This window comes from Phyllosticta capitalensis, assembly GCF_038381095.1.
Source record: "Phyllosticta capitalensis strain CBS 128856 chromosome Unknown BKA78scaffold_5, whole genome shotgun sequence".
Lineage (NCBI taxonomy): Eukaryota > Fungi > Ascomycota > Dothideomycetes > Botryosphaeriales > Phyllostictaceae > Phyllosticta > Phyllosticta capitalensis.
In genome coordinates this window covers 1,852,219-1,876,985 of record NW_027117443.1, presented here as the reverse complement: position 1 = coordinate 1,876,985, position 24,767 = coordinate 1,852,219, and the positions used below count along the sequence as shown (strand labels likewise).

General features: G+C 54.6%; 10 protein-coding genes across 10 annotated transcripts; 5 read left to right on the top strand and 5 right to left on the bottom strand.

Annotated features, from left to right (window-relative positions):
- Positions 1–56: 56 nt before the first annotated feature.
- BKA78DRAFT_250820 (topoisomerase II-associated protein PAT1) lies at positions 57–2,664 on the top strand (the record flags this gene model as incomplete). The annotated part of the gene is made up of 2 exons (XM_066884608.1): positions 57–190; positions 249–2,664. 2 exons carry the CDS (start codon positions 57–59, stop codon positions 2,662–2,664), a joined length of 2,550 nt encoding a protein of 849 aa, XP_066744570.1.
- A 1,945-nt stretch (positions 2,665–4,609) lies between these two features.
- BKA78DRAFT_352991 (small nuclear ribonucleoprotein U2, A) lies at positions 4,610–5,606 on the bottom strand (the record flags this gene model as incomplete). Its single annotated transcript, XM_066891464.1, has 5 exons — positions 4,610–4,798; positions 4,860–4,994; positions 5,046–5,306; positions 5,405–5,448; positions 5,528–5,606. The coding sequence occupies 5 exons, from the start codon at positions 5,604–5,606 to the stop codon at positions 4,610–4,612; spliced, it is 708 nt and encodes a 235-aa protein (XP_066744569.1).
- Positions 5,607–7,032: 1,426 nt separating this feature from the next.
- On the top strand, positions 7,033–7,734 carry BKA78DRAFT_343838 (uncharacterized protein; the record flags this gene model as incomplete). Its single annotated transcript, XM_066890435.1, has 1 exon — positions 7,033–7,734. The coding sequence occupies one exon, from the start codon at positions 7,033–7,035 to the stop codon at positions 7,501–7,503; it is 471 nt and encodes a 156-aa protein (XP_066744568.1). The 3' UTR covers positions 7,504–7,734.
- Positions 7,735–9,129: 1,395 nt separating this feature from the next.
- BKA78DRAFT_352990 (uncharacterized protein) lies at positions 9,130–10,892 on the top strand (the record flags this gene model as incomplete). The annotated part of the gene is made up of 2 exons (XM_066891463.1): positions 9,130–9,767; positions 9,815–10,892. The coding sequence occupies 2 exons, from the start codon at positions 9,130–9,132 to the stop codon at positions 10,890–10,892; spliced, it is 1,716 nt and encodes a 571-aa protein (XP_066744567.1).
- An 88-nt stretch (positions 10,893–10,980) lies between these two features.
- BKA78DRAFT_139108 (uncharacterized protein) lies at positions 10,981–11,680 on the top strand. The gene has a single exon (XM_066882726.1). The coding sequence runs from the start codon at positions 11,069–11,071 to the stop codon at positions 11,540–11,542; it is 474 nt and encodes a 157-aa protein (XP_066744566.1). The 5' UTR covers positions 10,981–11,068; the 3' UTR covers positions 11,543–11,680.
- Positions 11,681–11,751: 71 nt separating this feature from the next.
- On the bottom strand, positions 11,752–13,507 carry BKA78DRAFT_314909 (Snf7-domain-containing protein). The gene is made up of 4 exons (XM_066888503.1): positions 13,421–13,507; positions 13,134–13,371; positions 12,886–13,080; positions 11,752–12,823 (listed from the first exon to the last, which is right to left on the bottom strand). The coding sequence occupies exons 1-4, from the start codon at positions 13,468–13,470 to the stop codon at positions 11,819–11,821; spliced, it is 1,488 nt and encodes a 495-aa protein (XP_066744565.1). The 5' UTR covers positions 13,471–13,507; the 3' UTR covers positions 11,752–11,818.
- A 161-nt stretch (positions 13,508–13,668) lies between these two features.
- Positions 13,669–14,953, bottom strand: BKA78DRAFT_295768 (NAD binding domain of 6-phosphogluconate dehydrogenase-domain-containing protein; the record flags this gene model as incomplete). Its single annotated transcript, XM_066886522.1, has 3 exons — positions 13,669–14,403; positions 14,603–14,760; positions 14,824–14,953. 3 exons carry the CDS (start codon positions 14,951–14,953, stop codon positions 13,669–13,671), a joined length of 1,023 nt encoding a protein of 340 aa, XP_066744564.1.
- A 772-nt stretch (positions 14,954–15,725) lies between these two features.
- On the bottom strand, positions 15,726–16,752 carry BKA78DRAFT_232962 (DNA-directed RNA polymerase III subunit Rpc5; the record flags this gene model as incomplete). Its single annotated transcript, XM_066883809.1, has 2 exons — positions 15,726–15,935; positions 15,982–16,752. Coding segments are annotated over 2 exons (981 nt in total), but the record flags the coding sequence as incomplete, so codon positions are not given.
- Positions 16,753–17,145: 393 nt separating this feature from the next.
- Positions 17,146–21,031, top strand: BKA78DRAFT_314901 (DNA damage-binding protein 1). Its single transcript, XM_066888502.1, has 4 exons — positions 17,146–17,346; positions 17,408–19,949; positions 19,998–20,444; positions 20,506–21,031. The coding sequence occupies exons 1-4, from the start codon at positions 17,252–17,254 to the stop codon at positions 20,848–20,850; spliced, it is 3,429 nt and encodes a 1,142-aa protein (XP_066744562.1). The 5' UTR covers positions 17,146–17,251; the 3' UTR covers positions 20,851–21,031.
- On the bottom strand, positions 21,032–24,767 carry BKA78DRAFT_267415 (SacI homology domain-containing protein). Its single transcript, XM_066885481.1, has 2 exons — positions 22,833–24,767; positions 21,032–22,783 (listed from the first exon to the last, which is right to left on the bottom strand). The coding sequence occupies exons 1-2, from the start codon at positions 24,501–24,503 to the stop codon at positions 21,170–21,172; spliced, it is 3,285 nt and encodes a 1,094-aa protein (XP_066744561.1). The 5' UTR covers positions 24,504–24,767; the 3' UTR covers positions 21,032–21,169.

Below are 24,767 nucleotides of genomic sequence, written 5' to 3'. Positions count from 1 at the left end.
ACTCGCTCGCTTTGAGGGAAGACGCATCATCCCACATCATCACCTCCCCCACCATCATGTCTTTTTTCGGCTTCGACACCACCTTGCCGCGGGACCGTCCTGCCCACCACGCTTCTGCTCCGGGCTTTGGCCAGACGCCTGACCCATGGGCGGGCCTGTCCAGAGGTGCATCCGCCAACGCCGACGATGCGTAAGTCTCATCGCCATCGATTTGTTTGCTGCCCAAGCTAACCATTCCCCGCGCGCAGAATCGACTTTGAAGATACCTACGACGGCCTTGGCGACAGGTTGGACGAGACCGACGATGCCTTCAACGACGAGACTTTTGGCGGCGGAGGAAACACTGTGGGCAAAGATTTCGACTTCTCCGGCCAGACGGCAAAAGTGGCCGACACCATGACGGAGGAGCAAATGCTCTATACCGCCCGTCAGCCCCCCAGGAAAGAAGAGAAGAAGCCCGCCAAGACTGGCTATGAGAATTACCAGCAGCCCGGCTACATTGGAAACTTGGAGGCCAGCGCCGACATTTGGGGCTCAATTCCCAAGAGGTCCACTCCCCAGCAAGAGTACTACAAGCAGCCGAGTCCAGCACCCGCTGCTGCTCCTCAGAGGAAGTTTATGAGCTTGGAGGAGGTCGAGGCAGCTATGCTCGCTCAGAGCAAGCCAAAGGTCCAACATGCGAGCCCGGCCCCGGCAGTCCAGCAGCCAACTCCCCCTCAGCCTCCGCTCCAGATGCCCGCTATCCCCCCTCAGCAATTTCCGCCAGGCTTCCCGCAGCACCCAGGTTTCGGCGTTCCGCCGCAGGTCCTCCAGCGTCCTCAGCAATTTGTCCAGCAGCGGCCCCCGTCGATTCCGCAACAGCAAATGCCCTTTGAGCTTCCTGGTCAAAGCATCCCCCAGCACCCTCAAGCCATGCACCACCAGCGGCAGGAGTCTCGGGCTACGCCGCCGCAGCAGCAGCAGATGCACCAGGCCCCTCCTCATGCTCAATCTCAGCAGCCCATGCCCCAACAGGCTCGTCAAATCCTGCAAAACCCTAACCGTCTGTCTGGTCACGGGCAGCCTCTTGCCCAGAACTTCAATCGCATGCCTCCTACTGGACCAGCGCACAATCGTGGTCCTTCCTACCAGGGCCCCGTCATTACGCACCCCGAACAGCTTCTGCGCATGTCGGATGCTGAACGTGCTGCTTTCCTTGAGGAGGATGCCAAACGTGCTAAGAGAATACACAAGATCCACATGCTTTCCAAAGACAATGGGCTGATGACTCCCCAAGACAAGAATTTCATCACTCGCATTCAACTCCAGCAGCTCGTTGCCGCAACTGGAAGCATCGATGATCAGGGTCCCGAGGCCGCGCTGGCTGAGGACTTCTACTATCAGGTATACTCGCAGATTCGCGGTGCACCTAGACAGAACCCTCACCAGCCTGCCAACCAGTTTGCTCAAACTTACCTTTTCCAGACTGGAAGCCGGTATGGCTTGGGCCGTCGCCATCATCGCGGTGGCGACAACCATGTGCAACGCATGGAGCAGCAGGTGCAACGCGCCGTCGAGGCGGCAAAGGCCAAGCCGAAAAACAAGCAGCTCGTTATCGAGGGTAGCTTGGGCAAGATCTCCTTTAGCAACGCCAAGACTCCAAAGCCTCTGTTGAACATCAAGAAGCCAGAGAACAGCGAGGCGCGACCGAATGGTGCCGGTCGTCGCCCTAGCAGACTTGGAAACAATGCAGCTGACAGGAAGACTGCTCTTCGAGACATTGAAAACGTCTACGCCATTTTGATGAAGATGGAAGACCACGAGCGTAACATGCCCCCGCCTTTGGGTGAGGAGAGCGACCCCGAGGAGATTCAAATGCACATGGAGTGGCGCCAGAAGATTCAAGACCTCAACCAGAAGCTGTGGCAGAGCTTGAAGGTCATGGAGCCCATCATGCCCAACTCCAATGTCCCCCATCCTTTCATTGCTATCCTTTCTACTCCCAAGGGCAAGAAGGCCATTCCTCGCATCTTCCGCCACATTGATGAGCAACAGCGCGTCACCATTCTCACCATGATCGTCGTCCACCTTGACACCCTGGATGTGGTCCAGCACGGTATCCCGATGGATCCTTCGGTGCCCCTTCCTCGAACAGTCAAGGAGGAGATTGAGCTTTTCGCTCACGCTGTCATGCCGCCGCTGTTTGCCTATGTCAACGAAGCTCCTCTCAACATTGTCATTGGCCTCCTTGGCCTCGTCCTCGAGCGTACCAACATTCCTATTCTCGTCCGCACCAAGATTGGTCTTTCCATCTTGACCATGTTCGTGTCCCGCGCCGAGCTGGTAAAGCAATCGACTCCTCCCTCGGCCACTACCGCACAGGATACGCAACAGATCGAGCAGCTTTACAACCGTCTGTTTGATGCGATTGAGCCAATTTTGCCTTACATCTTCCCTGGCAGCGTTAAGGACGACGAGGACGTCTACGTGTGGCAATTCCTTGCGGCAATGGGAGTCGGTGCCAGCTCCGAGCAGCAACAGCGTCTGGTCATCGGCGTCAAGGACCGCGTCATGGACACTGTCAATGTCTGCAAGGCGCTGCCGCAGGAGATTTCGGCGGCCCGACTTGGCCACGTCAACTTGTTTATGCGCGCCATTGGCTTGGATGTCGAGTTGCTTGGGTGAGGCAACCACATCCTTTGGAGAACTTTCTATTTAATATTTCTCCTGGAGTCGGGCGGTTCCTGTCGCTGCAATTAGCCAACGCGTACGACGCCGACGACGAAACGGATCCCTTCGAGTAAAATAGGTGGTGACGGAGGACGTTTTTACATAGACGACAACGATGACAGCGGATTGGTGGTGTGTGGTCATTTAATTTGCTTTCTTTTTGATTTTATTCCAACGTGGGGGGCGCGTTACAATTCAATCGATCGGCAAAAAATGAAGCAGGGAGATGATGATGATGGAAGTGTACCATACGCAGAAGAGAGAGACAGAGAGACTCGCTACCGCACGGCAGACGAGCAGACAGGACATACGCCAAAAAATGGACGAGGCAAGCAAGAGAAAGAAGGAAACTGGGTGGAATTGGTTTGAGCGGATGATGGTGGATACGGTCCTTGGTCAACCAGCCTATGGATAGGATAGGCTGAGTCCCTACCACAGATAGCGAGCGTGGTCAGTGAGCGTGTTGTTTCAAAAAATTCAATTCAATGCCTTTCATTCTTGCAATCTCTCCTCTAAATCTTCTTCAGCATCTGGCCGTCAAAAAAAAACCGCTCAAGCGAGGTAGTTGCTCGACCCATTATTTTCCGTATGCACGCGCCGCCGCGTCGAAAGCAAGGGGAGGCGGAGCTGCTGCTGCGCGTGCCATTGTCCCACATCCTACCTACCGAGCTACCTACCTACCTACGGCATATACCGCCCGTCCGCTGATCGATCAATTTGTGAGACGCGAGGGGACTGACTGCGTGCGGCAAGAGCGGCATGGCGCAGCCATGGGGGGCAGGAGGCGTGGATTGAACAGGAGTTGTACAGGTAGGTGCGTGCGATAAGAAGGCATGGAACTGCGTGCATGTAGGGGCGCAATTTGGGTTTGCGATTTAAGATACAATGGCATTCTTTTCAGTTTTTCCTCGTTTGCTGAGAGACAGCCTATCGTGGTGGTTGGACATGTGAAGGTCTGGAAGACAGACACCTGGGTAGATGACGGTCTTGGTTGTTGGAGTCGGACTTTGTTTTTGAGTTCGACTACGAGGATTAATGGTGATTGAGGAGGCATCAATGTCTAATCAAGGTGACGCGCAAATGCTGTATCGAGCTGGAGACGAAGACTGAGCAGGTCTTGTACTGTGTACGTGTTGGGGGCGAGATTCCAGATTCGAATACTAAAGAGCTTTGAAAGAGGCAGAAGCTTCTCCTATTGTTTGCGCTCTGCCGACTGTCTTACCTTAGATGTCTTTGTTCTGCTCCCATAGAAATACGCGCCTTGCGCGCATACTCAATCAATAAGACTTGATTCTCGCTTCATCAAGCTTGTTGTTGATCAGACTGCGGAAAGAAATGCAAACACTGAGAATATTACATCAGGGATGCCATTGCAGCCACTGCCATCCCATGAGCAAGAAAATCATTCTACATTTGAGACGGGAAGTAGGCACATGGCGGATCGTGGACGATGATTTTGCTGATCGGATTCAAATTACAGATGTATCAACTGACAGCCGCCGCAATTCTGGCCAAAGCGATTGATTCAAGACTTTGGAGATGGGATGAAAAACGTGTCCCCAGCAATCCGATTACTTTTATAACGCCGCAAACGCCTTGCCAGCCGGCCATGCATGCTGGTGCTTAAGCACCGCGGCGGGGATATGTTGATTGACTCGACTCGCGATTGTTGGCGGGATCGATGCCATTTGCTGGTGCTTTTGCTTTCCTTGGATTCCAACGCTTTTTGACGAATGGCTCCACGACACCGTTAGAGTAACCATCTGTCCATCCAGTCATAGTGGAAGAGCCGCCCAAGTTGCGACCACTTTCGTTGCTCCTAACGCAAAGGTCTCTTTTTTACATCGTGTCATCTCGTCTGATCCTGATGCGTGGGAAGGTGGGTTGCTCGAGTCGCTCGCTAGATTGAAATCTTTCCCGACTCCATCATCTGCTGCAGGCGGGCCACCTCGTCCAGCGTCTTCGCGTTCTTGAGCAGCTCCTTGATCTTTTCGCGCTCCTCGCCTGTCAGCTTGGACACGCCGGCGCCGTTGCTGGTCCTCTCGATACCGTGGCTCATGTCGATGGTCGCGGAGCGCTTGCTCATGATCTGGAGGGACATTTGTATCAGCACTAGGAGGTTGTGAGATACCAAGTGGGGCAAGACGCACCTTCATTGCGAGCTCCGTAGGCTCCTCTTCTGTGCCGAAAAGCTCCACGGCCTTTTGCCGCTCAGCCTGCGACACGTGCGAGCAGTCGAGGTAGCGGAGGTTCTTGCAGCGCCAGATGATCCAGAGACGGTAGTTCTATCCACTTCTTAGCCAACGAGCAAGTCACCGTGTTCAGTAGCCGCCTACCTCGTTACTTGTGACCGGGTTACCCATGAGGTGAACCGAGTTCAGCTTCTGCAGCTTCCCCAGCGGATCCAAATCGGCCAGCTCCTTGATCTTGTTGTCCGTCGCCATCAAGTTCATCAAGCTTGGCAGCTGTTCGGCGATGGTCGGTTGGATCTGCTGCAGGCGGTTTTTGCCAATGAGGAGCGTGCAGACGCGCGGGAGCTTGGGGAAGTTGCCGAGAGTGGTGATGCGGTTATCCACGAAGTCGATGCATTCAACGTCCTAAAATTCGGGGGGAAGCCTTGTCAGCTTCGTTCAAGACTTTTGGAGGGTATGCTCGATGCGACGCGGAGGTTGGCGCAAGTGCGGTAGCGGCTTACTTTCGAAATGGTTCCCATGTTCTCGATCACGGTGATCTGATGGCCTGTTCAAGGCAGAAATGATAGTATCAACATGGCTCTTTGCGACTCAAGTGTAGCATCTGTTCTTCTCAGTGTACGCACCTCTCAGCAACAGTTCGCGCTCACCGAGCGGGTTGATGTAGGATAGGGCATTGCCGATAAGCTCGGCGGACAACCGCATGATGGGGAAAGAATTGATACGGCTTGGGAAGGATGTCGAGAGGGTGTTTGCGTGGGTAATGAACGGATTGTCGCGACGTCGCGTGCGTGGATTTCTGGAGTCTCCGTCGTTGCAGTTGTCGCGAGTATTCTGCCGCGTGAGCTGCTAGGCGGTCAGGCCAGCCACGAGTCTTACGTCATCACAGTTGCTCCAACCTCATCTCGTCCGTCCATTCCTATCGGCAATTTTCATCTCCTTAACGAGTTTTAAAAACTGCAGGCTAGGACACGTACGTTGAAGGATTCTGCAGTGCTGCATGCCTGTTTGCGTACGCTAGCAATTCAGGCGATGGTGAGCGCCGAATGAGCTGCAATTCAGCATCAGCTTTCTGGGCACTTTTTCCTGGTCTCCAGAGTCTTGTTTTGTTGTTTTGCGTGTTACCTTTTTTTTGTTCCCCTCGTTTTCTTCATTGCCCTTTTGACTCTGGTCAAAGTCTTCTTTACACTCCGGACTTCGTCTTCCAAGACGAAATCTACGGCTACCGCTGAACGAGGAGAGCTTGGAAGTCGCTGCCACCGTCCCATTTGCCGATTAGGGTGCTTCTGGGAACCACTTGGGATGAAGAATACGGAACTGGTTTCGCTGCAAGAAATCGGCTACTGGTTTCCTGAGATTATTGTTCGGGTTATCCAATCAATCGTGGACGAACATTGCCCTGCGTCCAACAACTGCTTGGCCACACAGCTGTCCGCTTATCGTTGTAATCGTCCTGCTGGTCACCTGGCTAGGATATCAAAACGAACCTCCAGTGGATAAGATGCAGCGCTGTATCAGCATACATGACGGGAGTGTTCGAGTATTGCCTTGCGAAGACGACGGCGCTGATATCTGCCCTGCCTGCGTTGAAAATCCAAGACACACTTCTCATCCCAAATCTAATAGTACTGGATATCAGCTTCTGATGTGGAGCGGAGCAGTGGACCAAGTCATCATTTGTGACCGTAGCCGACAAGTCTGTTTTCAAATCTCTCAATGCGAACCAGCTCTGTAGGCGTCACTATCTCCATTCTCTCGCTTGCAAGCGGCAAAAGGCCTTCAGCTGGACAACCGGTCACCAACCGGAGTGCTCCTTCCCTGTCATGCTCAATTGCTCTTGCCCTGCTGGGACCACTTCCATGCCGGGCCAGCTTCCAAGATCATCTCACTATTCAAACGGCAGTCGCACTTCCGTTTTAGGCTTAACCTGACCGCTTTCACATCTTCCTTCACTTTCACACCACTAGGCTAGCGTGATCTGTGCGCAAACTGGCTGTCTATAAAAGACCTCCCATCGCGCCTCAGCCTTCTCTTTTTTCCTTTCCTTTTCATCCAACCTGCCCCTCTGGGACGACCACTGATGGAGCCCGGGGTCACATTTCGACACTGACACCTCAACACCAACTCCTGAATGCCAACACTTCGACATCGATCTTCGACTTCGACTTCGACTTCGATATTCGACTTCGATATTCGACTTCGATTTCGACACTTCAACCTCGACACTTCGACTTCGACGCCTCGACACCAACACTCGACACCGCATACGCCGTCAAGCCCCAGGCACGACCGTTTGCGACCGCAAAGTCCTGGGCCCCCGCCGACCGAAAGCCTTGAGCACGGCCGCGACCGCAAAGCCTCAAGCACTCCCCGACCGCTAAAGCCTCAGGCCCGACCGAATACTGAGCCGTACCCCCGACCGCAAGCCCCAGGCACGACCGTATGCGAACACAAGCCCTGGGCCCTCCCCGACCGCAAAAGCCTCGGCCTGACCCACAGGCTGAGCCAACTGGACTACGGCCGGCGGAAACTCGAACGACTTCGACACTTGACATTCAACACTTGGGATTCGACGCTCGTACCAAGCGTCTTCGACACTTGACATTCAACCTTTGACTTTCGACCTTTGACACTTTTGACTTTCAACTTTCGCCAGGGCATGGTTGTAAGTTTTTGGAACCTGAAGAACACCTCTGAGTTGTGCTCATGTGCTTCTTCAACACCTTTTCAACACGCGTCGCCTGTCTAGCACTACCTCAGGCTTGATGCGTGCCCCCTCTCCTCTCTTTGCTTACCCTTCAGATCTTTCTTTAGTTCGTGGTATTGAACAGGCTTCGATCAAAACTGACTACACTTCCACAAAGCTCCTTTGATTCCATCCTGTAATTCTTGCCTCCTCACTTGCCTTGTACCTGAATTGCATGTGCTCATGTTGTATCCATAAAACCTGGTCAACGTTACTGTCACCTTGTATGTAAAATGCTTGGGTGGAAAGAATGCTCAACTCATGAGTCTCAATGCCAAACATTTTTCGTTCATGCCCCTGCCAATTACCACCTAATCATACGAAGGAATGAATACTTTGTCTTTCCCTGAACTAGGAGTTTTGGACTTCAAGACCGCCCGCACCTTGTCGCACGGGTATCATACGCATTGGTAATGAGCATGAGTGATCAAATCACGAGTACCACCACCTGGTTTTCACATCTCACAAAAGGTTTGAAAATGATTAATGCTGTCAAATTACTGCCAGATGCAAGATTACCACAGCGAGTACCTCCTGACTCCCATGGACCTATGGTCGAGGTCTGGGACATGGTCCGTGCACAGGGTACGGAAATCGTCCGGCTGCCTTTCAAGTTTCCCCCTCCACACCTTTCCTCTTCTCTCCACCAACATTCACCACCACCACTTCCCTGCATCATTCTTCTCTTCGGAGCGAATGCGACGTCAAAAATTCTAACAACTGTCACCATCGTTTTCAAGATCAGTCCGACCCACCTGCCTTGCATCCGCGCTGATCGAGGGACATGTGCTCTTGGAACTATGCTTCTCAAAGCCATTAAGAAACCCAGACATTCGCGTCTGGCTGCGACTGCCATGAAAGTCGCAGTCGCACGCTCAGCTAACTCTACAGGATCAAGATACTAAACACGGAATATGCATTTCGTCTTGTAGCCATCAGGAGAGGTTGTCGATGACCCGTCTTACTAGGTTATTCGAGTCAAACGAGGGCGGCGCCGGTTCAGTGGCCTGTTCTACACCCAACCTATTCTCCAAGAGCGAAGCGGGGATCTCTGACACAGCTTGCCCTTTTTGACCCGTGGCAGTTGTGATTCGTTTCTCCCTGAACATGCGAAAATGGTTTCGATGAGTTGGATTTGAAGCTTGTGGCAGGAAAGTTGGAACTTGGAAGGCTGAGGGAGGATTGGATTTCATCCGTATGCGTCGCGGTTTTTGAGCAGCGAAGAATGAGCTTTTCTTGAGCCATAACATCTGATAATCCATTGGAGAGGCTGCATTTGCGATGACAAGGCAGTCGCGTGATTATGTGAGAGGCTGATTCGCGTGGCGCGCTACGCGTATTCGCCGAGTCGCGGTGTCACGGCTTGACATTTGCACCATCATTCGACCCTTGAACGCCTCCCACGACTCCACCACCTCTCGTGGGTTTTCAGGCCCTTCGTCCTCACATTCTCTCTTCCAGGACTCTGGCAGCTCCAGCGCCATGGATGCTGGCGCCGACGCCCCCTCAGACAGTACCGACTGGCTTTCAACTGCGCTCCCAGGCTTTGCGCAACTCGAAAATGCCCTCCGATGCCAGGTCTGCAAGGACCTTTTCAACACGCCGATGATTACGTCTTGTTCGCATACATTCTGTTCCCTCTGTATACGCCGCTGCTTCGCACACGATAGCAAATGCCCTACCTGTCGCACCAACGGCTCGGACAGCAAGTTGCGCCGGAATTGGACAGCGCAAGAAATGGTCGACGTGTGGCAAGGTACAAGACAAAAAGCACTGGACCTTGCTAGGGGTATGGGGGAACCTGAGCAAGGACCAAAGACAAAGAAGAGGAAGTTGGAGGTTCCAGACTCAGAGGGCGAGGACGAGATTGAGGATGAGGATGACAGGCCGCGTCGCAAAACAAGGAGTTCGGCGCGCCAATCAAGGGCACAAACGCGAGACCCTGAGATAATTGAGCTGGAAGACAGCGAGCATGAGGAGGAAGCCGAGCCCAATGACGGGCTTGTTGCGTGCCCCATGTGCAATCGGCGCATGAAAGAGGAGGCAGTGTTTCCACATCTCGACAAATGCACTGGGCCCCAACCAACAACTCGCAGCACGCGGAATAGCGATAGATCACGGTACGCAACCTCCCTCTGCGCTATGATCTGGCTAACACCTAGTCAAGAACTTCGACAGACTCTCCTCATTTTCCTCAGCAACATGCATTAGGAGCGCGCGCATCCTCCATGGCGAACAATCCTCCCCCAACTCGTCTACCTCAGCTCACATACTCGCTCTTCACCGAGACGAAGCTCCGCAAAAAGCTCAAGGAACTGGGCATTCCCAATACTGGCCCGCGCGCTCTTCTCGTACGCCGTCATACAGAGTGGATAAACCTTTGGAACGCCAACTGCGACTCCACGAGACCGTTATCAAAACGACAACTCCTGTCTGAACTCCAAAACTGGGAGAGGAGCCAGGGCGGAGGGCAGAGTCAAGGTGGCTTGGTGGGCAGAGGATCTGGAGACGTCATGGACAAGGAGTTTCAAAGAGATGGATGGGCTGAGACTAACAAGGGGCAATACGATGACTTGATTGCGCAGGCAAGAAGTCGCATCAAGAGGGACAAGGAGGCTGCGGCTGCGGCGGCGGCTGAGAACCAACAAGGAGAAGACGCAGGGCAAGGGGCCGCTGAAAATCAACCAGAAAAAGACGCACAGCAGGAAGAGAGAGAAAATAAAGAGCACGAAGCGGAGACACGAGAGATCGTGGGGCAAAGAGAAGAAACCGAAGCACAAGGTCTGAACGGCACCGGCAACGAGCAACAAGTTCCTTCAAGTCATGAATACGGCATACCGAATCCTCCACCGGTGGAACCCATCTCCCCACAGTTACAGTCGACACAAGAACCAGCTCCCCCGTTCCCCAGTGACGCAATCGACTCTGTCCGCGCAAAAGTCGATCAAACATCGCTCCACAGCAGTCAATTGGACCAGACCATCAACGACACGGCCGTCAACGCAACTCCAACTCTTCCGCCTTGGCACGATGTAGACGACGCTCCCGTCGACGCAACTGCACCTCTTCCGCTTTGGCACGATCTTGTAGACAACGCTCCTGTAGACGACGCTCCCGTAGACGACGCTCCTGAAGTACCCGCCCCTGTAGAAGACGCTGTCATGACCGACGTGCCCCCCGTCGAACCCGTCTCCATTCCTACTTCTGCCAGCGCGCCTGATCCACCTCCAGCTGGGACCGAATAATCCGACAACCACTACTTTTGGACTAGGAGCACAAATGAACAGGCGAACATGAGCTCGACATCTGATTGGAATACATTGGCTATGACTCTGCTTCGCTACCTTGCTCCGCTGGCTTCTATTCTGTCTCACGCATCTGTCTGGACGTCTGCGCTAGCACCAGCTCGGACGTGGATGCCATGATATGGATTAGAGGCGTCCCGTCTCTTCTGCTGCGACGCGGCGCAAGTCGCCCGCCTTCAAGCATCCAATCGCTATCCCAGGGCCAGGTCGGGTTGTATCATGCGGGTAGAAAAGACCAGTCACTCAGCTGGAGCGGTGCAAATTGCCCGTATCCAGAAATTCAAGATCATTCGACACGACCTGAGACCGCTTTTCGACACGACGGGAGAGGGACAGCGAGGGAAAGGGCCGGCAAAAGAAAAAGAGAGCGAAAGAACCACGAGCCGCTGTCCCAACTATCCGGGGTGGATGTTGATGCCGTCGGCGCCCTGTCCGAGTTGTCGGTCCCAAGATCATCTTGTGGTTGCGCTTGCTGCGGTCGCAGCTGTGATGATGTTTATGGTGGTGATGTATCGAGGCGCGGCAGCCCATCGGCTAAGTTTGAGCAAACAAGTCACGCACGACGAGGGGCTCCAACTGATTGCGTTTGATCCGCGTTCCGTTGAGCTGCGAGGCCGCAAGACTTGCTGAGTGGAGGTTTCATAGGTCGAAGGTGGCTAAATACCGCAATCCACTCAGGAATTGATGGAGCTTTACTTCGGCAGGACTGGGCAGGCGCGGGGCGTGTTGAAAACAATCCTGGGATTGACGATTAGACTTCGCAGAACAGTACGAGTATCATAAACATCACTGGACGTGGTAGCAAGAATCTACTGGTCGTGAGGGGTGAGACGGCACTGATGAAGTAGACGATTGACAAAGGCTACCTACTCCGCCCTCATCGGAGCTTCCCTCTGCCTCTCCTTCTCGTGCTCTTTAGCTGGATCGCTAGGCCTCTGCTCGTCCAACGACATGCGGCCCAACTCTTGCGACGCCTGCAGCAACTCTTCCTCTTCCCCTTGCATACCCTTCTCCTTGGCCTGCTCCTCTTTCCTCGCCATGTCCTCCCTCTCCTTCTCCCTCCTCTTCCTCTCCGCCTCGAGCGCATCCAGCTCCTGCAACCGCTGCCGTGTCTTCTCCGCCTCTTCCGCCTCCTTCTTCTCCCTCTCCGCCGCCTCCAACGCCGCAAACTCGGCCTCGACGTCGTCCTCGTCGACGACGGCGCCGCCCGATCCCTCTCTGCCCACCTCGCCAACAATGGCGCTGACCTCGTCCACGCGGCCCATCTCGTCGCGCAGCCGCTCCACCACCTCCTCGACGCCCTCGGCCCCGCCTACCTGCGCGTTGAGCGACTTGAGCACGCCTGCGCTGGCCTCCATCGCGCGCACCACCTCGACTTGATCGGCGGCCTCCTCGATGCGCGCAAAGACGGTCTCGAGCTGTGCCAGCGTGTCCGAGCGCCGTGTCAGCGCGCTCTCGGCGAGCTTCTTGGAGCGTAGCGCCGCGCGCGCAGCGGCGGTGCTTTTTGCTCCGACTGCCGCGCGTGCCGCCTGGTCGCACTCGCTGATGCGGGCTGTGAGCGCCGGGATCTGCGCCGACAGGTTGGCGATGAGACTGCGAAGGTGTGCGATAGTGATGTCATGTTGCGTGATAGGCGTAGGGTGGGCGGCCGAGGCGGGCTTGAGCTTGATTGTTTGGGTATTCGAGTCGTAGGAGAGGGCGGCTTTGTCGCGCGAGAGGTGGGTAAAGAGTACGGCGAGGTCGGACGTGGTGAGCGCATGCGAGGAAGAGAGCGCATGAGAATATTCCGCAGCGAAGGTGTCGCGGTTATAGATCAAGTCGATGGGAGACTTAGCGCTGTTGGCTTGTGACAGAACAGCGCCGGCAGCGGCCTGCTCTTCGCATGTTATTCCTCTTGTCCTCGAATAATTAGACTGCGGTGCGTGCAACGTACCTCGAGGTTAGCCGTGACGACAAACTCGCCCGAAACCAGTCTATCTGATGAACCATTCCCCAGTACACCGAGCTGATGGAGGCCCCAAGACAGCACCGACCACGGTATCGCGCTCCAGTTCCACGAGTATATGCTTGTTTTTGCCGACATGAAGTCTTTTAATGGTATAAGTTCTTTCTGAGCCACCGCATCTTGCTATATGCCGTCAGCGGACTACACATCCCTTTCTTGTCCCTATAATATCGTACTATTACTGCCGCGAGCGCTAGCGGTTGGCCCCATTCTTTCGTCGAAAGTTCCCGCAGTAGTTGGTCGCCGGTGCCCAGTGTGAGGAGATTATTCGCGCCCGTCTGGGAGGGCATAAGTCCCGCGCGTGTCGCGTCTATCAGCGCTTTCCGCCATGCCGAAAGGTTTGCCTGGTACCCGTCTGGGTTCGTTGCTTGTTGTATGCGAAAGTCCGAGTACAAGGAGGATAAGCGGCCTCGGCTGGAGGCAGGTTAGAGAGGTTATTCGAGCGATGAGGGGCGCGTGGTACCTTTTGAAAGCATCCTCATTCTCCAGCAAAAATTTCAGGAGCTCAGACATGGCAGCGGCTTCGTGAGAGGGGTGGTCGTGAATGTTTGATTGTTGATGTCACTGCCGCCAAGATGGGAACGATAAGGTCGAAGGCGGTGTGGTGGGGCAACACACGGAACCCTTGGCTTCCCTCCTTCCCGGTCCTGGACAGTCAAGTCACCAACATAAATCAAAGCAAAAAAGTCTTGATCATAACTCCAACTTTCATCATTCCTTTCCACCAAGGTATCTGTAAACCACCGAAAAGTCCTTTCCTTTGCAATCCGGATGCTCATCAACAGCATCATATATTGTCCTGGCTTGCTCTCCCAGGACCAGCTTGATGCCGGCCTCGTGGGAACCTTTCAGAGCCAGGCCCAAGTCCTTCTTCATGAGACCAACGCCAAATCCTCCTTGGTAGCCTCGACTTGCCGGAGATCCTTCGATGACGCCAGGGACGGGGTTGTTGACCTCGCTTGGCCAGCACTTGCCAGTGCAAGAATTGATCATATCGGCCAAGGCCGTCGGATCCAATCCCCACTGCACGCCCATGTTCATGGCCTCGGCAGTAGCAATGTTGTTGATTGCCAGTAGGTAGTTGTTGGCAAGCTTGCCCTTGAGACCGGAGCTCGCAGGCCCCAAGTGCATGACCCGCTTGCCCATCCTGGAAAGAATTTCGCGCACACGGTCAATTAGCTCATTAGGGGCGCCGACCATGAAAGTCAGAGTACCCTTTTCCGCTCCGACGACACCGCCGGACATGGGAGCGTCAACAAACTTTCCCTGGCCAGACGAGTGCGCTGCATTGGCAACCCCAAGAGAGGTCATTGGGTCGATTGTTGACACATCAATGAAGAGACGCTCCTTTGCAGCGCCTTTTGTCAAAAGATCAGGAGGAATCAGCATGGTCGCATACACGCTCTGTACATGGTGCGGCTCAGGTAGGGCAGTGATGATGGTTTCCTATTTCGGTATATCAGCTTTATGCCGCGATCAATGGCCTGATGGGACAAAGTAATGTGCGGACGGAAAATTTCAGAGGATTGGCTTTGATGTAGTAGGAATCATTGCAAGAGCTGCATGCAGCCCCCAACTTAGATCATAGATAGAACATGCTCATCTTGGTGGTGGCGGAAATGTTGAGGCAGGAAAAGCAGCTTACCGATTCCTCAGCAACCTCGCGGGCCGACTTGGCCACGACAACGCCATTCGCACCTGATTCCTGGAGGAACTTGGCGGACGAGTTTGTGTCAATGTCGTGAACGTACAGGGTGTCGTCTTTGGGCAATTTGGCACGTAGGTTCTTCGCCATAGGATATCCTATACAGACCACGATTAGCCTCGACCCTGATCACGCGACATTGGGACAAGCAAAGGACGTACCCATCCGACCCAGACCTATGAAGCCCCAGGAGGCCTGATTGGCCGGCGACGTGGAGAAGCATCTTCGCGCGGCGAGGCGACGAGTGGTTGGCGGTGCGTTTGCGGAAATGCGACGAAGAAGAGTAGCCATGGTTCGTTCCTGGGCCACGATTGTGACTTTGTTCGGAAACAAACGAGGACAGGAACGGTTTTAGAGGCAAGGGAGCCGTCAACGGTGGTGGCCGACTCCGAACGAATGGCGCCTCCGCATGCCGGTCGACTGACGGTGCTTCTGCCGAGGTGTGACTAGGTCGCACATCATTCGATGGTTTGTCGGCCCCCTCATCGCCAGTTCCCTGAAGATCCGCTGAGATGCGGCTGAGCCAAGAACGGAGAAGCCGCCCGCCCGACGGGGTTTGTTAAGGCATCCTGGTTGGATTTGGTGATGCGCCGGGGTAGACGCTGGGCCCAGTTGCTGACCTTGCCTGGATTTTTCGGTGTTTTGGCGGTGCGGGGAAGGAATGGGGAAAATGATGTGAGAGTGGAGGGAGACATGGAGAAAAATGGAGAGAAAAATGGAGAAAAGTGTGAATCGCTTCGCGGCTCTGCCATCGGTTGATTGGTCTTCTGTCGAGACTCGAGGAGTGATCGTGTACCACCTCGTCTTCAAATGCATCTACCATTGGTGTACCCTTTCATTGACATGCACTTGCTTCTCAATATTCGCCGATGCCTGTCGCTCGCAAAAAAACCATTCCCTATTCAACAGATGCTATGCCAGATGAGTTCTCAGATTTCCTGAGCAAAGAGAAGCCCTCCCATTTTAATTCCAAACGCCATCGCTATGCCTCCCAGTCCTGCTTGCCAGTCCCATCTCATCTGCATCGGCTCCCCTTTTACTTTTGCGTCCGCTCGTCAGCCGGCTCATCCTCCGACTCCTCAGAATCCTCAATGCGCTGCATCTGCCTCTTGGTCAGAGGCTTCTTCTTCTTAGTCGTGTCGCTCGGGTCATGTCTCTCGCAACTGATCGCATCCAGGTACTGCTCATTGGTCATGTTGGATCTGAGCTTGGATACGCCTTCAGTGTCGTCGACGAAAAGCTTGTTGTGGAACATGTCATATGCTTCCTCGGCCTGGAACAGTCAGCGATATGAAGGTTTAGATTTTGAGCTTTCGTACCTCCTCATCAAAGTAGCGGAGTTTCGACCACTTTTCTTCCTGTGCCTTGTGTAGAAATTGTTTCGATGCGGCCGCTTCATCGCCATACTCGCTCTTGATCGTCATCTGCACCGCGCGTGGTTCGTTCACCTTTGGCCCTTCAGCTGCACCACGTTCCCTCCGCTTGGTTTGCTCGCCCAACTCTTTGACAGCATCCAAGTGGTGGAATTGTGGCCTCATTTGTACGACACCGGTGACCTTGGTCAAATGAAGCTCTTTTCCGCGGAAGGCAGCAAGCATGTAGGATGGCTTGCCCATTTCGTCCGTCATGATCTGGCCTCCGAGTGTTTGCCGGTTGAGGACGTGACCTTTGTCGTTGGCATCCTCAAATCGCAGGAGCATCTGCTCCACTGCATCCTCCTCCAGCTCCATGTCTTCAATGTCGGCGCGTGATGTGGGTGCGCCTCTGGCAGGCACGGCTGCCTTCGAAAGTCCACTGAATCCCGCCGAGAGACCGAAACCACTTTCGCCGTTGTCTTGAGCCTTGCGCATGGCTTCACCCCATGTGATACCCTTGCGCTTGTCGTAGTTCGCAAGCACGTTTACCGGCACGTCGACTTCTATGAATCCAGAGTCAGGCTTGAGGCGCATCTCGAGGGGGCGGCATTTGTTTGCGTCATTGTATGGTTGCTCGCGATCGCGGTTGGGGTATTGAAGGAGGTAAATTTGTTCTTGGAGCTCCGGGGTGATGAAGACGTCGTACTCGGCGGTTACGGGGTCGTCGTCCATATCTGCGGCTGTAGAGGAAATTAGTATGATTTTGACGTGAAAGACAGGTGAGGCTTGAGATTTCTCTGTGGTAGCCGTGTGCAGGCCAGAAGCGGTTCACCATACCAGGCATGACTGCGGACAATATTTTGGTGGAAAAACTCGAATGCGCCGAATGGCGGACCAGCGCCTGAGAGGGAATTCGAGGTGTCGAATAGAGAGGCCTTCAGTCACAAGGCCTGGAGCTCTGTAATATACGAGGATCAGGAACGGGGAGTGTTGAGGGAACGAGTTGGAGGTGTTGGTGAAATCTGCTGGCCAAAGTGAATGTACCGCGGCGGCGGCGAGGGGCCGTGCGCGCGTCAAGCATCGCGGAAGCTCCAGTGTGACGCGATGCTCGACGGCGATACCACAAACTCCGCAACGCTCCATCCACTTCGACTCTTTCAATCTTACACCCTCCGCGTCTCTACAACCCCCCTTCTCTCTATATCCGCGCCCTCTGCTGCGCGTGGCATCCAGCATGGCCTACATAGCTCCAATCCACCGGCCAAGCAGCATCAGGCATGCTCTCAAGTTGCGGCTGCTTGCGCCCGACGAGGAATGTCTTGTCGTTGCGTATGTCCACAGCTCCTCCTGTTCCAAATGGAAAGCACTGCTAATCTGTCTTTCCGTGTAGGAAAGCCAATCGACTGGAAATATTCCAGCAAACCAACGATGGTCTGTCCTTCTTCCGCGCTGAACCCTGCTACGGCAATGTCACCATGCTCAACAAGATTGCGACCTCAAACACGTCCGCGGACCTTCTCTTTGTCGGTACGGACCGTCACACATACTTCGTCTTGGCCTGGGATTCTGGCTCGAGACGACTCAAAACGGTGAAGAGCTATTTGGATGTTGCAGACAGAGCGGCGCGGGATTCGCAGACTGGAGACCGATGCTTAATTGACCCGACGGGCCAATATCTGACTCTGGAGCTGTACGAGGGCATTGTCTCAGTGGTCCCTCTGACCGAAAGAAGCAAAAAGAAAGGGAATCCAGACGCCAATAAAATAGGCGAGCCTGTACCGGACAGAATAGAAGAAATGTTCGTTCGGTCGTCTACGTTCCTGCATCGCAAATCTCCAGACACAGAGAAGCCCTTGATGGCTCTCCTTTACGAGGATGATGAAGAGAGCAAAGTGCGTTTGCGCTTACGCCAGGTCAATTTTCTGCCTGCTACCTCCTCGGACGACATGGGAAGCGCGAACCTTGAAGTAACAGAAGGCGTCAAAGAAGAACTAGATCTCGGAGCTGGCCACCTGATACCTGTACCGGAGCCATACTACGGGACTCTAATTCTGGGCGAGACTTCCATCTCCTATTTTAACGACTACACAAAATCCCTCATCAAGCGGCCTCTGGAAGAATCCACCATCTTTGTCGCGTGGGAGCACATCGATCCTCAAAGAATTTTGCTGGCGGACGAGTTTGGAGGCCTGTCGCTTCTTATGCTTCTGTTCGACCAGAGCGGCATGGTCCAGGGATGGAAGCTGGAAAAGCTCGGCGAAACTTCAAGAGCGTCAGTGCTTGTGTATTTGGATGCAGGACATGTTTTCGTTGGATCCCACGAAGGCGATTCACAGGTCATCAAGCTTGCTGAGAGATCGATCGAAGTTGTTCAGACCTTCCCCAACATCGCGCCCATCCTCGACTTTACCATAATGGACATGGGCAACAGATCAGGAGAAGGACAAGGCAACGAGTACTCTTCCGGCCAGGCTCGCATAGTAACTGGAAGCGGCGCATTCAAGGATGGCAGTCTTCGCAGTGTGCGAAGTGGTGTCGGCCTAGAGGATCACGGATCCATTGGCGAGATTGGGAGCATCTCGGATATCTTCAGTCTCAAATCTACTCAAGGGCTCGAGTTCGACGACATTCTGCTTGTGTCTCTGGTGGATGAAACCCGCGTGTTCAGCTTTGATGCCATGGGACAAGTCGAGGAGCTCGAAGAATTCAAAGGTTTGGTATTGTCGGAAAGCACTTTGCTTGCCCGAAACATCCCGGGCGACAGGCTTCTCCAAGTCTCGAGCTCTGCAGCCCGCATCACAGATCGAGAAAGCAGCATGATCGTCTCCGAATGGAATGCTCCCGCAGGCCACACAATCACCGATGTCGCTGCCAACGACTCCTTCTTGGTCGTCTCCGTCGGAGGTGGCCAAGTAATCGTTCTTTCAACAAGAAATTCCATCGATACGCACGCACAAAAGGACTTTGGAGCAGACAATCAAATCGCTTGTGTTGCTCTTCCCGAATCCGCAGAAAAGATCTGCATGGTGGGATTCTGGCAAAGCTGTAAAGTATCAATCCTAGGTCTCGACGACTTACAGCCGATTCAATCGGCACAGCTCAGCGAGGATGGATCTTCTGTACCTCGATCATTGCTGCTCACGAAAATCTTTGACGGGCCACAGCCGACCCTCTTCGTCGCTACCGGAGATGGAAACGTCGTTACGTTTTCTGTAGCTCCAAACACGTACGCCCTATCAAACAAGAAAAGCACCATTCTCGGAACCCAACAGGCCAACTTCCGCGCGCTTCCTCGTGGCGACGGACTTTACAACGTGTTCGCCACCTGCGAACACCCAAGCTTGATTTACGGTTCGGAAGGGCGCTTGGTTTACTCTGCTGTGACAGCGGAGAAGGCCACTTCTGTGTGCCCCTTCAACGCCGAGGCGTATCCCGGCGCCGTGGCCATCGCTTCATCCGGTGAACTACACATCGCTCTTGTCGACTCCGAGCGGACAACGCATGTACAGACACTCCATGTGAATGAGACGGTGCGCAGAATAGCGTATTCTCCCGCGTTGAAAGCGTTCGGTCTGGGCACCATCAAACGCACGATACGCGACCGCGAAGAAGTCGTGCAAGGGCACTTCAAGCTGGTGGACGAGGTCGTCTTCAATGAGCTGCACAGCTTTGAGATGAACGAATACGAAATCGTGGAGTCCGTGATGCGCGCAGAGTTGAGCGATGGAAGCGGCGATCTTGCAGAACGGTTCGTTGTTGGAACTGCATATCTGAGCGATGACGAAGACAAGGAGAGTTCCCGGGGCCGCATCTTGGTCTTCGAGGTCACCGAAGACCGTCAGCTCAAGGTCGTTGCGGAGAACACCGTCAAGGGAGCTTGCAGGTGTCTAGCAATGGTCGAGGGCAAGATTGTTGCGGCGCTCATTAAGACGGTGAGTTGGAAACGTACTATTGCTAAAGCTCTTGTGCTAACCTAGTAGGTCGTCGTCTACTCTTTCGAATACCGCACCGCGAGTACCCCTGAGCTCATCAAAAAAGCCTCCTTCCGTACTTCAACAGCCCCCATCGACATCGTCGTCTCCGGCCGGATCATCGCCATCGCAGATCTCATGAAATCGGTCTCGCTGGTCGAATACCAGCCCGGTGACGGCGAGCGCAACGACCGATTGACCGAAGCCGCCCGGCACCTCCAAGTCAGCTGGTCCACAGCGCTCGCCGAGGTCAAGGAGAACACATATCTCCAGGCTGACGCCGAGGGCAACCTCACGCTGCTCGAACGCGACGTCAGCGGTGTCACGGCGGAGGACCAGAGACGCCTCGTCCCGCGCGGCGACATGAGACTCGGCGAGCAGGTCAACCGGATGCGCCGCGTCGACGTGGCCATCGCGACAGACGCGCCCGTGATTCCAAAAGCCTTCCTTGCAACCGTGAGTGAATTGCTCCTCTCCTCAGCAGTAGTTTCCAATAAGACTAACACCATAATCACAGGTCGAAGGCTCCATCTACCTCTTCGCGCTCATCGCGCCCTCCAAAATCGACCTCCTCCTCCGCCTGCAGGCCATGCTAGCCGAGTTCCTCCACGAGGAAGAGCTCGTCCCCGGCTACTCCAAGGAATACGGCACCCCCGGCGCCCCCTTCAACGAGTACCGCGCCTTCCGCAGCCAGGTGCGCGCCGAGGACGAGCCCAACCGCTTCGTCGACGGCGACCTGGTCGAGCAGTTTTTGAATCTGGACGCCGACGATCAGGAGGAGGTTGTCACGAGATTGAGGGTAAAGGATGTCGATGTCGAGGGTGTGAGGGCAATGGTTGAGACGTTGAGAAGGTTGCATTAGATGTATGGGATCGGGTCCCCTGGGTTGATGGTTAGGATGGGCGAGATGTTTAGGGTGTGGCGGGCTATGGGCTGGGCTTGAGGAAGGATTGATTGTTGCTGGATGGTGGCAGTAGTGTGAGTTTCGTTGACACAGTCATAGCGCGAACACGAGAAAAGCGGGAGACACGTGTTTTGAATGATGGAGCTTTCAAGTCCGTTGCAAATCATGACTACTACCCAAAAGCAAACCCAGACATATCGAACCCCAGCACTCCCAACGCCCAAGAAACAAGCACATCAACCATCTTCCATCTATCCTTCACCCCACGCAGCCATACCTACCTCACTATACCAACCCTCTGCTCCGTGTACTCGGGATCGACCTTGCTCTGCTTGAACAGACTCTTGCCCCTCAACCACTGCCTGTAGCGCTTGTAGCGCTTCTTCTCGCCGTCCTCCTCGCCCACGGTCAGCGGGTTCTCTGGCACGTTAAGGAAGTCGCGGTACTCGGCGAGCTCCTCCTCGGCCACCTCCCACGTCTTGTAGCCGTCGCCTCCGCCCGCTCCGCCGGCGCCAAAGATGCTGCTGCCGCCACCAGCACCACCGCCGCCGCCGCCGCCGCCACTGCCAAACCCAATGCCGAACCCGCCGCTCGTCAGGCTGGCGTGCGTGTGCGCGGTCGCGGCGTCGCGGTACTGCTGCTGCTGCAAATGGGAGCTTTGGGTCGTTGGGGGGAAGAGCGGGGCGACGCTTCCGCCACCCACGATGCCATTGACGCTGTTGACGTACTCGACGAAGTCCATGTTTGCAAAGTCGTCGGGCAGCTCGGTCGAGACGACGAGCGGCAGGTTGAGCGGGTGCGAGATGTAGCGCTCGTACTCGGACGACTCGGCGCCCGTCACCGACGGGTTGAGCGAGTTGTGCACGAACTGGTTGAGCGTCCATTGCGTCATGGTGCTCTTGTCGACGGCTTCGGTCGAGCTGCCAGTGGCTGCTGTGGACGATTTGAACGTCGAGGTGCCCGAGGTGGCGAGGTTGGAGGACGAGGGTTGGCTCGCGGCGCCGTTGTAGGGGCTGCTGTCGATCTCGAAGTGCGGATCCCGCAGGATGCTGTGGTGTTTGCTGTGGTGTGAGTGGTGGTCGGGGACGGATGAGGGAGGCCCGCGGCCGGAGCGACCCGACTGTGAGTCTTCTTCTGAGTGTGGCTCGAGAATCGTGACGCCCTTGCGGGACACCTTCTTCTCCGACTGCTCGATTTCGTGGGGGTGTTTGCGCGGGCGGAAAGGGCTGAGGTCAAAGTCTCGGTGGCTGCCTGTCTTGTCCGGGACGTATCGAGGGGTAGAGTTGAGCTTGAATGTGAAGACTTTGCCCAGAGAAGATAGGGCAAGTGGTCGATAGTATTCGAGCCAATAGTCGTCGTACTGGTCTGTTCCTCCCTTCCTATGTGGTGTGGATTTGCATGGCGGGAGGTATCGTGGCTCCAAGAAGACTGGGGTAAACCAAGTTATGTAGTGGTTCCTGGGCTTCACAGGCCAGTGTTTAGGGTCTGTGTGGTGCAAATAGTAGTCAGTCGCCAAATCCCACAACATAGGCTGGCCTTGTACAAAGACGTAGTTTCCAAGGAACAGGTTGTACGCCTCCTGGCGTTGAGAGTCGAGGAACGAGTTGTGGTAGTAGCGCTTGAAGCTCTCCACCATGTCTCTGCTGTGGCTTTGCCATTGGTTGATTTTGCGATAAGTCGCCATGGTATTAACCAAGTGCGATCCTCCGTACTGGATGGCGATGGTGTCTCCATGGTCGTGAAACATATACGTGAAGATGTTGACTGCATCAGAATCGTACTCGACGATGTTTCCGGCGAGAACACCCAAAGCTTGCAGCTGGCGACCAAGAGCCCGCTTGCCAATCACAAACTGGGCGGCGTTCGTGCGGTCAAGGCAGTCGATGCAATTCTGAAAGTTTTAGCAAATCATCAACGAGCTGTTCTTGATAAAGTCATACCGTTCTTGCCACGCCATTCTGCACTTGGGGCGCATCAAACTCTGTGTCACCGTTGTGGAAGAATCCCGTCTTTTCCAAGACATCCTCGGCGATAAGCTCAAGGCTGCCAATCACATCCATACCCCTTGTCTTTGAAGCTCTGCTCATATCAAAGGCCTTGTAAAGAATTTGCTTGTCTTCGGGCAGCGACTGGTTGAGATAGTCAAGCGCCTTCTTGTACTCCGACAGCAGCTTCGACTCACGAGGAGTACGTTCCCTCGCTTTGATCAAGTTGAGGACGTAGATCGGAGCACCGTATCGCTCAAACAGATTGTTGAAGTGGAGTGCTGCGGCGCTGTAGAATGGATCGACCAAGTTCAGGATAATGTCTGGCTTTGGTGTGACTCCGCTATTGTCCTGGGTCCAGTAGAGCGGGATGCTGCCTCTGTGCTGCACATAGGAGGTATAGGTAGGATTGGCATACGCCCGCGGCCCTGGAGCATGGAAGGATGTCGTGAGCAGGTCGGAAACGATTTGCTCCGTCTCGACGTCATTAGCTACGTATCCCAAGTCGTTTGTACCGCGCTTCAGGAATCTGGCGCCGGCAAAGAAGCGCGACCTCCTGGCAATAATGGTAATGTAGACACGACGTCCAAAGACATCCAGGGAGGATTGGTCTATGAAGCCATGGATGATGGGCATACACCAGTCGTACGTATTCTTCAAAGCGGCACGGGCAGGATCAAGCAGGTAGTGGTTCCACACAAACATGTCTTGAAAGTCGTGCTTGGGGAACTTGAGCCCTTGGCGGCGGGCCTCTCTTTCTCGAATCATGTTCTGCTGCAATGACCGGGTGATGTTGTAGGCGTAGCTGAAATAGAATGAACGCGTCAGGTCGAGGTTGTTGAGGATGCCTAAGAATCTGGATTCTTCCGGGTTGCGGTCCTTGGCAAATCGAGAGCCTGAACCGGTCGTCAATGGGATCATGTCAGTGCCGTCGACCTGGTAGATGTAATGTCCTCCGAGCATGGCCACGGCAATTCTCTTGGTGATGACGAGCATGTAGTAGGCGTCTGTAAAGCGGATGAAGCCCAAGAGTCCCCAAGAGACACATTTGAGCTTAAGGCCGCCGGATCCTTTGTTGCCATCGTCGATGGTATTGAGAAGCTGGTTCATGTCCTTGCGGTCGTAGACAATATCATCTTCGAAGATGTTGAGATGACCAGGGGGAGCGGTCCGGTCAATCTTGAGGACACGAAAATGCATGTCGGTGACATCAGCACCAACGAGATAGAAGCGATGGCTGGTCTCGTAAAGGGTGAATTTGTGCATTTTGTGAATACCATCTTCGTCGACTGTTTCGTATGCGGTAATGCGGTTGCGGTGCATGGCGGCCGGGCTGTTGTAGCGCTCAAAGGACTTGGGCTCTGCCGGCTCCTCATCCTCGTCGTCGAGGGGCACTGGGCTGGCACCATGGCTCCACCGGTCTTTTAGCTGGTCGGCTTTGTCATCGGGAGCCAGAAAATCGTTGATGGGCGGAGTAGCGGTTGGGGGCGCATGAGCAGCAGCGGCATAGCCAGGGTCCACCGCTGGCTGCGGCGCGTCATGGAATCCATCCGCCTGAGCGAGCTTATGGTGGCTGTCATCCGAAACGGTCGGAACAATGGTAACATCGGCCTCTGGCTGGTCCATTTTGACTCTGTTCAATCCCCACTGCTCCACAGACTGACTGCGGGGAGGAGGCGATCGCAGAAGCTGCACGTGTGGAGATGGACCATCATAGGCGGTGGCGGCCCGACAAGGTGGTCTGCCCCCGACACGTTTATGCGGAAATGATGCTGTCGTGATCCGATGACCTGTAGGCAGATGATCCTTCACGCACTTTGGCGATCTAGAAGCGGTGGATGGCCAGGTTGTGAAGCTCTTGCATGTAGTCGGAGAGATGGGAAGCTGGTC

Coding starts and splice junctions, on each gene's coding strand:
- BKA78DRAFT_139108 (XM_066882726.1), top strand. CDS start 11,069: ATGATATGGATTAGAGGCGTCCCGTCTCTTCTGCTGCGACGCGGCGCA.
- BKA78DRAFT_267415 (XM_066885481.1), bottom strand. CDS start 24,503: ATGGACCAGCCAGAGGCCGATGTTACCATTGTTCCGACCGTTTCGGAT. Junction 22,784..22,832: donor AGAATGGCGTGGCAAGAACG/GTATGACTTTAT, acceptor TAAAACTTTCAG/AATTGCATCGACTGCCTTGA.
- BKA78DRAFT_314909 (XM_066888503.1), bottom strand. CDS start 13,470: ATGTCTGAGCTCCTGAAATTTTTGCTGGAGAATGAGGATGCTTTCAAA. Junction 13,372..13,420: donor AATGAGGATGCTTTCAAAAG/GTACCACGCGCC, acceptor ACCTGCCTCCAG/CCGAGGCCGCTTATCCTCCT. Junction 13,081..13,133: donor TAGCGCTCGCGGCAGTAATA/GTACGATATTAT, acceptor GACGGCATATAG/CAAGATGCGGTGGCTCAGAA.
- BKA78DRAFT_314901 (XM_066888502.1), top strand. CDS start 17,252: ATGGCCTACATAGCTCCAATCCACCGGCCAAGCAGCATCAGGCATGCT. Junction 17,347..17,407: donor GAGGAATGTCTTGTCGTTGC/GTATGTCCACAG, acceptor CTTTCCGTGTAG/GAAAGCCAATCGACTGGAAA. Junction 19,950..19,997: donor TTGCGGCGCTCATTAAGACG/GTGAGTTGGAAA, acceptor CTAACCTAGTAG/GTCGTCGTCTACTCTTTCGA.